The 13,935-nt window shown below is 38.0% G+C and overlaps 1 protein-coding gene across 2 annotated transcripts in view; it reads left to right on the top strand.

Annotated features, from left to right (window-relative positions):
* The window catches only part of PCSK5 (proprotein convertase subtilisin/kexin type 5), a 258,951-nt gene that overhangs the window by 97,872 nt on the left and 147,144 nt on the right, over window positions 1-13,935 (top strand). For both annotated transcript variants that reach the window (XM_074166803.1, XM_074166804.1), the window contains exons 6-7: window positions 3,227-3,315; window positions 8,374-8,546. In XM_074166803.1, coding sequence (XP_074022904.1) covers window positions 3,227-3,315; window positions 8,374-8,546 — 262 coding nt within the window. The remainder of the gene's footprint in view (window positions 1-3,226; window positions 3,316-8,373; window positions 8,547-13,935) is intronic.

Below are 13,935 nucleotides of genomic sequence, written 5' to 3'. Positions count from 1 at the left end.
GTAGACCCCAAGCAAAAATCTAGGACAGAGAAAATTAGAAGCAGCGTGGAAAGAACATAATTTTTTATATACAGATTTTTTAGAAAGTCTTCCCTTTCACAGCATTATTGAAATATTATTTAAAGGACTTATAAAAGATAACATATTAAAACAAATTGAGTTGCATATATGATTAATTTACACAGGGGGAAACGGATTGTAAGAAATGCAATTTTATACATATGACCTTGAAAGTAATAAAATAACTTTTAATTATGTCATTTCTTTTATAAATGTAGAATGCAATTAACAATAATCTTGGCCAAGAAACAAGGGTATAACATAAAAATCTGCCCACAAAATAAATTTATAGCATTACTGGACTTAAAATGTGGTAAAAAGAAGGATTTTCAAATAAGTGAGGACTAAGGAAATATTCAGCAAAGTTGACTTAACTCACGTTGTAAAACTGTCCGAAGATCGAATTCTGTCTGGAATATGCATTTTTTCTTGGAGAAATTTACATGAAATTTCCTATTGTGCTTTAATTCAATAAATATGTGTCATGATACTTCCATACCAGTCCTTTAAAGCTTCGGCTATTTCTTACGGAAGTAACATCTACCACTGCAGCTACTTCCACTTCAGCTGGACTTCAGGCTACAGTTTCATGTTGCTGTTAATCCTGTGTTACTTTGGGTTGCTGCTGGGACCTGCAATCACACTGAGATCTCCCCCCCTCCACCCGCCACACGTCTCCTCTGTTTCCCCTCTACAAACATTATGTGCCCCTGGGGTGACCGGGGTGTGTTTGGTGATCCGGTGCAAACCTAACCCTTTTGATGGTGCTTGGTGGAAGTAGCTAACAAAGCAGCAAGTATCTGTTTACTCCGGTGAGAACCATGGAGAAACTTGAGCTTTTCCTTCCATTCTTCTTCAGGCAGCCTCCCTCCTCCAGGTGTGGTTTTGATCTGTCCACTTTTTTCTACTGAAAAACCTACCTCCCATCACCACTTCCCAAACTTGGTACCCAGGGGTTTCTTGCAAATGCAGTCTCCCTCTGGGAAGCTGCGGCTCAGCCACATGCCTTTCACCAGGCAGGCAGTGATTTATTAATGAACTATATGCACTGATGTCATGCATGAGGGTATTTTTACATTCCTAAAGTATAGTCATCCATGCTTTGATGTTTAAGTGATAACGCCTCTAATTTATACGTGGCACCTAACAAAATCATAAGGAGAAAAAGGGAAGTTTGGGAATATTGTGTCTTCTAAATATTTTTTATGACAGGAATTTTCCTATAAATATTAATACATTTTAAAAAGACACAACTTCAAGCAAACACAGAGCTAAAACACTATTTGAAAATACTTGAAGATGAAGAAGGGTGTTTTTAAAACCTGTTTTCATCTGTGATTTCTGAATTATTTACTTTGGGCTTTTCAAAATAGTTCTGTAATAGGATAAAACATTGGTTTATCAAATAGAGTTAGATAGGGTTTCTTTAAATGAAGAAAATTAGGCTTCATATGAAAACCATACTACAAATTCAATCTTGAAAAAATCTCTGATCAAGTATGGCAATCCAATGATGAATTGTGAACAGATGAATAGGAAATTAGTTGAAATATGCATATAATTGTGAAACCTTGATCCAGCTTTAGGATTTATCAGCATCTAACTTGTCGCTTTGATTTTGTGAATAGAGAGTACACTTTTCTCATAAATTACATATATTTTACTTATCTGATAAACTGAGTGATCTCCTTTGAAATTCTAACAGGTCAGCATTGATCACTTATATTGCTTATTTTTTTGTTAACTCTCTTTTTTTCCTAGTCCTGTTTGTTGTTGTTCTTGTTTTACATTAATCCATTCCAAACAAGTTATTTTAGTGTTTCTCATCTATGTGTCTCAAAAGGTTAAAGGAAAAAAGTTGCACTAATAACAAGGAAATAAGGAGTGACTCTACCCAAAACAAGCTGTACCAAGAGAAAGGAACTGTGATTCTTGTCTGTAATATGGGCGTCAACTTTAATTCAAAAACACCCATGTTCTCCAGATGTCTATGTAAGCAGTCTGTCAACCACTAGCAGCAGAAGAGTGCCTGTGTACACAACTGACCTCACTTAGCCTTCTCTGAAGTGCTTGCCATGTTGTTATCTATTTTTGCCTTGACTTTTTAAACTTCTTTTTTTGTGGCTACCCAAGCCTTACATTATCTTTCCATCTCATCAACTCCCCATCTCTTTTCCTGTCGGCCTGAAACTCCATATCTCCTCTCCACAGCAGCTCTCTAAAGTTCCCTGTCTGCTCCTTGTTGCTTGTGTTGCATTTCTGCAACAAAGCTGCCTAACTGCAGAAGGATGAGGTCAAAACTTTCTGGTAGAAAACACCCTGTGAAACCTATACTGCAGGCAAAAATGAGAAGAAGAAGGGGCAGCTTTCCTGCAGTGGTGGCCATATGGATGCCTACTCTCATCTTGTAGAGAGCATGGATCAGGGCTTGGCAAGGCATCCCTCTGTGGCTTTGCACAGTGCGGAAGGGGGTGAGCAACCACTGGAGGTTTTGTGTTTTCCTTCAGCAGCTTCTTAAGATTATATCCTGCTTCCAGGCACAGAGTATACCTCTGATGTGGAGGGTACTTCAGCTGTTTTGTTCTGCTCCCAGAAAGGCAGCAGGCTTGCAGCATTGGACCAAAGAATGACCAGGGCACGCCTATACAGAAGCTTTGAGTATACCTGGCATGTAGCCAGTCTTAGGTTTGTCTCTGAACAGCAATGTGGGCATTGGCACAATCCTGTCTTCCTCATGGAAAAGTGTGGTACGGGCTGTGCCTGCTGGGGGGTGTATGGAGATCTCCATACTAACAACATGAGGAATTGTGGAAGAACGCAGGACAAAAGTCTGTCTATAATGTAAGATTTGGTTCAAAATCAAGAACTGGTATCCAAGACTTCTTTGTGTTGCTGTGGATTTTGTATCATTGTTCTATGTCTTTGGTACAAACTGCATGTTTCCAGTAGCTAGAAAGCCTACCATGAAGAGTTTAATATGATTGTGATAATAATGTCAAAATGTGTTTGGAGGAATATTGTAACATGGGTATAAATAACTATGAGGGATTAAGTAGTGCAAGAGATTGTGGATAGTTGTGCTTTTAGCACCCGAGGATGAGCAAAGTCAAAGCCTTTAATCCCAACACTCTGTGCTTACTTGGAAAAAATGTTTGTCTGACTGCAGGCATGGAACCCGTTGTGCTGGAGAAGTGGCAGCCACGGCAAACAACTCACACTGCACAGTAGGAATCGCCTTTAATGCCAAGATTGGAGGTATGTGAAACAATCTCCCACAAAAAAAAAAAAAAAGTAACCAAAGAGCTATTTGTGCTAAATGGTGCATTCAGACCTTTCTCAACAAGAGAAGGAGATTTGTATGGATAACAAACCTAGCTGTGTTAGCGAGTAAATCTCAGTTGTAGAGTGGTCGTTAAATACCAGTACTGAAGGAGTCTGTCTGCGGTGACACTTCTCCAGTGCTCCCTGGAACACTGCCTCTCAGTACACACAGAAAAATAGAAAGCAAGACCTTTGATGAGAACACAAAACCCAGAATTAGGACATGTGGGTTTTCTCACAGATTCAGAGCTCTAAATGATGAACTTTGACAAACCAGAATTAAATGTACGAATCAGGAATATTGCCCTGCATTGCATATTGATCCCAAACAAAACACTGTCAAAATACAGCATATTTTTGTGTTGCTTGGCTGTGGTTGGAGAAAATCTTCTTTTGATCCTCTCTGTGATCAGATTGTTGCCTGAAATACAAGATTCTATTGCACTTTTTTGGTCATTCAGCCAAGAGGTTCCAAGTGGTTTCTTTGAATTCTTAGTCAATGGCTGCTCAGTTAAGACCTTTGGCTTAATTTGTGAAGATGACTATCAAGATTTCATGTATGTGTCTCCTAGGCTTTAACCTGCCTGTTCCAGATTTTAATGCTTCAAGTGAAGTTTTACCCTGTAATTTTGATGAAATCATGGAATTGGTATATTGGCTTTCGGTAGAAAGACCTATAGCTCAGACTCATTAATTGTTGATTTTCTGTCCCAAAATAGAGCCTATCTGTAAAAACAGAAACATGTTTACCTATATATACACCAGAGGACAGTTCAAAAATATGAGGCAGAGTTGAGGCTGTGTTTCCACAATTAATAGGACTGTATCTGTTCTCTACTGGATCAGTACAAGTTTGATCCAAATCAAATGTGAGCACAGCTGCATTTCAAATTCGCCAAAGCACACAACGTCATCCTAATGTCAGCTTTCTGTTTTCCTGCTGGCTTCAGGAGGGATAGACAATACCGGATCCAGCATAAGGTTAGAGTGATGCAGAAAAACAATTTCCCTTCAGGGAAGTTCCCTTCAGAGAGCATGCTGGCACAAAGTTAACCTGTCAAAATAGTTTAGAAAATCTGGACTGGCCAAGTGAGTGAGTTTGTGGCAGATGAACAGGTTGTCTCACGTGGACAGTTGGTCATGTACCAGCAGCTATGGAATAAGACTTATTGCATTGTTAAACCAGAGTGAGAGGAGCCTTAGTTCACTGATAGAGATAAAAGATGGCTTCTGGGGAAGTTTCGTTTGTGAGCTGGATCGTCACTCAGCCTGCAACATCTTGGGCATGTCCTTGAAAAGTTCTCTGCTAGTAACAGTGGCTTCCTAATAGGTTATTATTTATTAAGTATTAGGAATGTGCAATAATAATGTTTTAGAAACCTGCCAAGTGTATTAGCTGAATTGCAGCCTTTTCTAAATATAGTGTAAGAACTGATTTAGATGGACATAGTATGAATGCAGTTAATGTGAACAGTAAAGACTGGATATGTGTGCCTTCTTATTTATGTATTTATTTATTTAGTACAAAGACTATAACAGCCTTCAAGAAATCTCACTGGTCTGAGTGAAACAAAAATTTTATCTACTCTGTCACCATGATTCTGTAGAGCCAACGCCAACACTGTTCTTAAAAAAGAGCTGGAAAGTAATAACTGTGTAAATCTCACTTGAGGTAATGTACCACCTTTGAAAAGCATTGGCACTTGAAAATAAGACTTCAGGAGGCTCAGCAAATAATCTGCCGAAAATCAGAGGCAAGAGGGAATTCCAGGGCACTGGGAAGGGAGGTTAAGCTTCCTCTTCCACTAGGTGTATATACTTAAAGAGTTTTGCTGCTGCTGACGTCTATTTGGCATGCCTCCCTCCCTTCCCTCAGAAAAGCCATAAGCTACACATGTGAAAGTGCAGTGGTTCTGTTCCCTCTCCACAAGCCAGATACAGTGTAAAAATGTTGAATCATATTATGCTGAACTAGTGTTGAGCTTGCTTGTTTCCCAGGGATTTAAAGAACCTCCTGGGGTCTTCTTGGAGAAGAAACTAGAGTTGAGGTAAAGCAATTACATTCTCCTTACATAGAGGAGCGCCTGCCGACAGTGATGTTGAATTTGCTGCACCAAGATAGGTATTCTTTACTGCAAACCAAAAACCACCTCTGGGCACGTAAAGGATAGTAAGGAGATAAAGCAAAGGAGAAAAGAAATCCTTTCCATCGATATTCCATCAAATACTAGCAACTGAACAAATCCGATTAATGATCTTTGTGATGGGAAGTCATTAACAAGATATCCACCAGTAATGCTCACTTTTTTAAAAAATGTATTTTTACTCCTAGTCTCATTTCCACACATTTAAGAACCTCTGACTACAAATGAGTCAAAAATCAGATCCTTAGATAGTGTGAGCCTTCTCTTACAATGAAGTAAGTGAGGACATAATCTGCAGATAAGAAAATTTGAGTAAAATTGCAATCTGGACTTTCAGTTCCTTTCCAGGTTGTGAGATGTTTCGTATTAAAAAAAAAAAAAAAAGATGATCTATGCTTGCAGGTTGTGCTTAGGTAAGCTACAGGCCTTTTCACTGAACGACAAACCAGTGCACCAAAGGTGTAGATCTTTTTTTAAATGTGACACTCTGCAGTAGTCACACATAGCAAATTACCACCTAGAGAGCTTGTGAGCCTTTTTATAGGAAGGGTTGGTTAGCGTGTTGTTACTGTTGCAGACCGATTGTGGAAGTTGCAAAGCAACTGTTGGGATTTGGGTGCTTAGTTACTTGGCTGGGCTGAAGTCCTGACAGGAAAACAGTTATTCTGAATTATGGCACAACAGATGTAGATTGTCTTCAGCTGACGAGGAATTAGTTCAGCTGTTTCTTTAAGTCAGATGCTGATTAAAAACAAACATTTTAAAAGAAAACTTTCTTTCAGCTCAGTTTTGCATGTTTCCTGGGATTCACTGAATGATTCTTCTGACTAAAATGCCACTTACATTTTGGCAATTACTGCAAATATTGGAAAAAGTTTACAGAGGTCTGAAGTCTTAGGTGGAACAGTCTGCAAAAGCAGTCTGTTCATTGCCTTTTGGACAGCTTTTGTTGTACTATCACCACATGCCAGTTTGGGGGTTTTGTGATTGGCAATATTAACTACTCCAGACATTTGAGGGGGGAAGGAAGGAAGGAAGGAAGGAAGGAAGGAAGGAAGGAAGGAAGGAAGGAAGGAAGGAAGGAAGGAAGGAAGGAAGGAAGGAAGGAAGGAAGGAAGGAAGGAAGGAAGGAAGGAAGGAAGGAAGGAAGGAAGGAAGGAAGGAAGGAAGGAAGGAAGGAAGGAAGGAAGGAAGGAAGGAAGGAATTATTATTTTTTTAAATAGCCAATGAGAGTCTATTGTTCAGTCACCCTTGAAGCGTGGCTGTCAGCAGCACCTAAATCACAGCTTTGTCTGTGTTGCTTTAGATTTGACCACTTCACCATTAGCAAAAAAACCTGGTATTAATTACTTCAGGAGCCAGTGGCAGAATTTGGAGTTATTGTTCACCAAGTGCACATAGTGTTATTTAGGCTTGCTACGTAGTAACAGAAAAATAAAGGGAAGCTTTATCTTCATTCTTTCAAAAGCAGTTTATCTTTTATTGTCTTTATTTAGAACTAAATATATGTTAATGTGCTTGAAAGAAATTGAGAACACAGCTTCCACCTATCATGAATTTTCTGAGATTACGCTGAGGAAGAAAAATAAAACCTGAGAATCCCAGAGTTGGTTTAATGACTTTTTTATAAAGTAAAGTTCCTAGTGAGATCACTGTTTGTAAAAGTTTATTATCTCACAAAACATGACTAGCTTTTGTGTGAACTTAGAAATATGATCAGTTTTCATTTTTGAGTCAATTAGAGTAAGGGGAAAAAAAAAAAGACCCTCTATCAGCAAAGCACCCCCTATGCCTTTTGTTAATTGGAAGTTAAGGTCTTGGTAAATACTCAAGTTACTTCAGTCTGAGCTCATGAGCAAAGTGAAATGTATCTGTAATTAAAAATATGTAAATTTGGCTTATAAATAGTAATGGCCTTTTAAAAGGGAAAGAGCGTCAAACTTGTTAATTGTGGAAGTAATCATTACTCTGTACTATCATACAGTTACATAATAATTATTATTTAATAATTAACATCCCTTTGATCAGATGTCATGCTAGCTATATGTAGGTCCTTTTTCTTGTTTAGGTTAAAACTGGCATGGGCAGTTTTCTCAGTCAGAGTTAACTACAGTCAGTGTCTTAACGGTTAGTCGAGAGAACAACTTTAAGGTTTTCTCGGTTTTCAGATTTAAGCTTACCTTATTCAGTCTAGTGATCTCAAAACATCATGATGCCATTCACTTTAGAAAGGCTAACACACTGACTTGTCCAAACCCACATAAATGGATTTTTTTAACACAAGACTTCCAGATTATACCTTGCAAAATCTTCTTCTGCACAGAAGAGGATGTTCACAATATTGCAGTTTCAGGTTGAATAATGTTACATATAGGGTGTCTGTTAGTAACTTCCTGTAATTGTTTTGCTGCTGTGTGTGGTAATTGATCTGTACACATTAGCTTTCTCCCCAGTTTCTTCTTTGTGGCTTCATACAATGAAGGAATAATACTGTGTTTTCGTGTCAGCAGAGATCCTTGTATTACCTCTATCAACATACTTAGGACTGGGAATGACTCAAAGTAGGTGCTGCAGTTTCACTGCAGTATAAAAGGAGAAAGAAAGACATATATTATCTTGAAGTGAGACATACAAGCATTTCAAGGTTCAAGTCTTTTTTTAAGTTTTCTTAAGCGTAAATGTTTGTTGTTGACATTTGAAGGCTGTATGGTGGATAAATGACTTGTAGATAATTTTTAAAACTTGAAGAAAGACCAAAATATTCCTTCTTTTTTGTATTTCTTCCGTTGGAAAAACACATGTCGAAACAGGTTTTTGGTATTTTTTGTGGTATCTTTCATTCTGAAGGTGTGCGGATGCTGGACGGAGATGTGACAGACATGGTAGAAGCAAAATCTCTAAGCCTTAATCCCCAGCACATCCACATCTACAGTGCCAGCTGGGGGCCTGATGACGACGGTAAGACTGTGGATGGACCTGCTTCTCTAGCACGTCAGGCCTTTGAGAATGGCATCAGAATGGTAGGTTGGCATCAAAGTGCATCTGCTAGATATGTTCTCTTGTGCAAGTGTAAGGGTACGTGTGCCCGGTACATGCAGGTGCACAGCATGGGTAAGAGGAAAGGATCCTGAAGAAAGAAGAGCTTCCTTTGCATAAAACTAAAAATGCATTTTCCTTCTATAGTGACCTGATGGTCAGTCCTTCCTGAGGTATCAGTTCTGTTCATTTTCAACTGGAATACATCATCCTCAGTGTGCTTTAAAACTGCTCTGAGGTAATGATGTAATTCTGCAAGAAAAAATAAAACTGAAAAATGCTACTTTGCACAGCAGTGCCAAGTCATCAAATCTGAATTGCAATGAAATTTTAAAGCAAAAACCTTGAGTGTTTTTCCTTCTTTCTTCCTTTCTTTCCTTGCTTTGTTTTGCTTGATTTCTTAATGGAAGTTTGATGATTTTAATAGGGAGTTGGAGGCTAAAAAAGTCTACACCCATGTTTCTTTTAGGACTTGTGTCTGGTCTCAGAGAACCTACACCCTATTTATAACATACATATACACTTCTCTACAAATCTGTGCTGTTACATTTTCTCTGTGATATAGCCCAGAGATTTTCAATAACACAACACAAAAAATCCCAAACACCTCTATATGAAATAATCTAAGACCTTTTCAATTTTCTTTAATAAGGTACTGTCAAACAAATAAGGCCACAGAAGGAAACGAGTAGTTAGAGGAACTTTTGATGTCAGAGGCAAATTCTTAGTTCTTCCTTTTAGCCTCCTGCCTGCTAAATAGATCAGGGAATTTCTTGTCTTCCAATGCTCACACCTCTTTCCACTACATAGGGCTGGTGTAAAGGATTTTAAAGCTTTACACTTGAAAGTCTGAGCATTGTTTTGGATACAGAAGGAGACTTGCTTATTCAGTGGTGGGTGGCTCTAGGATCAGAAAAGAGGGGATTCATACAAAACATTTGTTTGAAGAGAGTGAAACTGTTGGACCAAAGTGGAACTGGAACATAGTTTCTAGAACATGGTAACACTGTGCAGCAAGATTGGAAACTGCAGCTATTATTGAAGTGAATAAGTGTTTTAACCAGGTATGCAAAAACTGATTTTAGCAAACTGTAGCTAACATTCAGGCTGGAAGATTTGTGCTCTATGTAAAAGTGTCTGCCACTGAGAGACTATATTAATTTCAGTTATACCATAAAAAGCAGTCATAACAGCAAACCAGAGACAATGGGTTCAGAGGGATAATGGACAAACTCACAAGAGCACCTGGTCAAGCTGACAGCCTGTATGCACAGTGCAGCATACAGTATACTTGACTGCAAGTTGTAAATAAATACATAATGAAATTGATACCCAGTATCACCATAACATTGCCTAGCAGCACAAGCCTATGAAGTATGAATTCACATCTAATCACAGCTGCATCCCTGGCTTATTTTGGTTTCCTCAATAACATAGTATGAATCTCTTACTCTCACCCTGCTCCAGATGTGGATAATACGTGCTGAACTACCTAGCAGGTAAGTTATGAAGAGCAATTACCAAAATACTAAACTAACAACAGGGATTGTGTGCTTCCTATGCTACATGATGTTAAAGACATGTCTTTCAAACTCAGTTCTGTGAATGATTTACTAATCATGCAGCCCTGGACCACTGCCTTCCTTTCACTTGGTCTTATGAAGACCATTCGGTGTGGAGCTGCAGATTTACTCTTTTGCTTGTTGTACATTATGTAGTATGTGAAGCCTACCATAAAAAAATACTGAAGTATGTTCTTTACACTGTGAGAAATTCCAGGGGCTTAGCAGTTAAACACATTTAGGGAGACTGATAGATTCTGTCCCAGAGAACTCTGTTGTATTTGGTATTCATTATTAAAATAGTTATCCAAATGCTCTTAGAACAATATAACAAGTATGTAGAAGGCCAAGTGCATCTCCATTAGTGCTTCCCATGCATCATCACTCCTCCTTTCAGATGGAATATCAGTGCTCCCCATCACCCAGCTAGAGTTTACTACTGTTTGACAGTGACTGCAGAGAAGAAAAACAATGAAGTGGTGAAGGGGACCCTAATGGAACTGCAGGATGCAGGGGAACTTGAACAAAATAAGTTTTACATTTAAACATATATACATGTTAGATTAAATGTCATTTTTCATATAGGTAAGACAATCATGAAAAGTTCAGCCAAAATTTCTGTACCAGAACTCAGCCATTTCCTCATTGAAATCTCAAACTGGGGATAAATCCAGTATAAGTCAAGAATGTGGAATAATTTGTCAAGAGCATGGATCTTGCCTACAAGCATTTTTGTTCCATTGCTATTATTATAGCTGTAATATGAGAGGATACTCTACATAACTCAGATGAATTTCATTTTACCAGCTCATTGTTCTATATTTTTAATAAGTACCAGTATATAGTAGAAACATAGTATCTAATTTTAAAATTCTGAGGTGGTCTTTTTTTTTTTTCTGATAACAATGCAGAAAAAGAATTTGGTGTATTTTTTTGAGAAATAGTAGAAGTCATACTTGATGCAAATAAAATTATTATTTTTACAGTTTAGCTTGATTTCAGTTTATCTGCCCAAAGTTGCCCATGCAGAGTTGAATAAAGCTAAACATATCCGTATATTTAGGAATTTTGTCTAGCTATGACTATGAAAGCTTTTTCATTTCTACTAAGGAAATAGAAGTTCTCTTTAAAACTTAAATCACACTGATAAGAAATACAAAATGTTTAAGGGTAATCTCTAATTTTCATTCTTTAAAACGTAAGATAGACTGAAAGATTGTAAATTTATGTCTCAATTACCACCTTCCTTAATAGGCTTAGTTTCCAGACCAAAAGTTACTTTAAGGTGAACCTGATTTTGTTCTTTTTAATAAACCATGTCTTTCTGTGTTCAGATAAAGGTACTTTTTGTATATTTCCTTACACTATCGTAAGATGTATCATTGTAAAAGATGAGGCAAATGGAAGAAGAAAAGACAAATTATCTCTATGCCAAAATATTCCTAAAATCAGATCATTGTCCAAGGTAATGACTAGATACTCAGCCGAACATAGATTTCCCCAAGCAGTCACAGTAATTGTGCAAACAATAATAGTCAGACAAAAATGCTTATTACGTTGTGTACAGATCTTGACCCTTCTTTTTTAGAAATACTGAACTCAACAACAACGGTATTACATCTAGTATAGCATCTGTGATGTAAATTAAAGTAATGGTGGCACTGGAAAATTTGGAAAGACCTTCTTTCAGGTCTACACAAAGGTTCAAGATTGATATTCTTCATTTGTTGTGCATATGCACACACAACTGGATATTATTTTTTTAAAATGGGACAGATAAAGGAAAGGTCAAGATTTTTTAAGAGCATCTGAACTGGAAATTATGCTCAGCTTGTTAATTATGAAAATCAAAGCTGGATAATAACTTTGATTAGAGTATAATTAAACTGAATTATTTCTTTTTTTAATTTATTATTACACTCATGAAGTAAAAATGACATGGATGCAGGAGCCACAGTTTCTTATTCAGTTTGCTGAGAGATTGGGATCCATGAAAAAAATGCCTGGTTTATCTTTGGTGCTTATTATTCCAATTAACAGCTCATGCAGGGTGTTTTAGAACTATTATTATTTTTAAATCTGCTGAGCTAATATGATTACTCCTTCCAAATCCTGCAGAAAGTAACAAAGATAAATGACTGTACAGTTTTTCCATAGAGTCCCACAGAGACAGCATATGCCATGAATTGAAATAGACAAATCTATTTAAAGAAAGGATACTGAGTAATAACTAAGTTTATGAAATGACAATCTAACCCACAAGTCAAATATACTTTAAAAATCCTGCCCAGGATCAAGGTAAAGGAAGAGGAAAACCAATTTTCAAACCTGTCTCAAGTACCATGATTTTCTGTCATCTTTAGGGTATTTTGTTTAATTCTATTAAATTTGCATACTTGAGTTCAAAGAGAAACCTTGGAGACTTTGCTGTCAAACAATTTCTATGCAAATATTAAAGCTCCCTTTATATCCACCTTCCAGTTGGTAAGGTCCTTTTCTTGGAAATAGTGTAGTCATAAGGGTGGAAAATTCTAGAGGCTTGTGTTTTAAATACCAATGTATTAGAAGTTGTGGACCTAATAATCTCAAAAATAATTCCATTGTAATCACACAGACCTTGCCTGAAGAAAATCAGACAAAGGGCAGTATATCCAAAAGTAACATATTCAAGAAAAGATTAGGTATGCAATGTCACATTTCACTGTGTGCTCAAGAACAAACAGACTTAGCTTAGCGTTGCAAAACATGATTGTGGCCAAATCATGTAATAAGACTGTGTTGAGTTTGGGACAAAAGGGAGAACACAAAAGCCTTTCCTTGATTCAGAAAGATAAAACCAAAGTACCATTAGATTTTAAGATCACTGTCTGTCTCACAGAGTCTATAAGCACAATGCTATAAGCACTTGAGAGACTTGTGCTTACTGATTCATGGCTCTGTGATGTAGCATTCAGACTAGTTCATTGCTATTCGTACAAATAAGCCTGTTATTCTGGGATTAGTCTCGACATCATTTGGAGAGTAATGCATTTCAGATATTCTGACTTGTTCTTTCACTGCTGTTTGGCAAAGGCCTGATAGTCAAGTTTCTGGATATATGACCCCTGTTGATATTTTACGTTGCAGGGCTTCAAAGAGCTGGTTATCTCACCTCTCCAAATGTCTCGCCAATGGCATGCTTTATGTTGTTTGTTCTGCAGTACCCATAAGGCAGTCCAAATCAACAACAGGGCAGGTCTTCATTAATATAACCTAAGAGGGTGGAGAGGCAGGGAAATCTACATGGAAACTTTTGGCTTTCTGCCTGCATCGGCGCAGGGCCCTTCATCTTATTGCCATGACACCATTCTGTTTAGCAAGCTGGACAGGAGCCAAAGTGTTTGATGGCCATTAATGATCAGATGCTGTGTGGCTGAACCTCTTGTGAGAACTCGGCTTGGTGCCTTCCCTCCCATCACCACTGCCCCTTCTCATCTCTCTCGCTTCACCAACTTTGGCTGCAGAGTGTGTGTTCAAAGTGTTTCCTGGTAGCAGAAGGCTCTCTTGCAATCACCAAACAATAGGGAAGGGAAGGGAAGGGAAGGGAAGGGAAGGGAAGGGAAGGGAAGGGAAGGGAAGGGAAGGGAAGGGAAGGGAAGGGAAGGGAAGGGAAGGGAAGGGAAGGGAAGGGAAGGGAAGGGAAGGGAAGGGAAGGGAAGGGAAGGGAAGGGAAGGGAAGGGAAGGGAAGGGAAGGGAAGGGAAGGGAAGGGAGAAAAGGATTTCTATTATTATCATTATTATTATTATTATTATTAATCATCATCACTGTAT

This window comes from Numenius arquata, chromosome Z (assembly GCF_964106895.1).
Source record: "Numenius arquata chromosome Z, bNumArq3.hap1.1, whole genome shotgun sequence".
In the NCBI taxonomy this organism is placed as follows: domain Eukaryota; kingdom Metazoa; phylum Chordata; class Aves; order Charadriiformes; family Scolopacidae; genus Numenius; species Numenius arquata.
The sequence above is the reverse complement of the archived record's forward strand: the minus strand, read 5'-3'. Positions and strand labels throughout refer to the sequence as shown.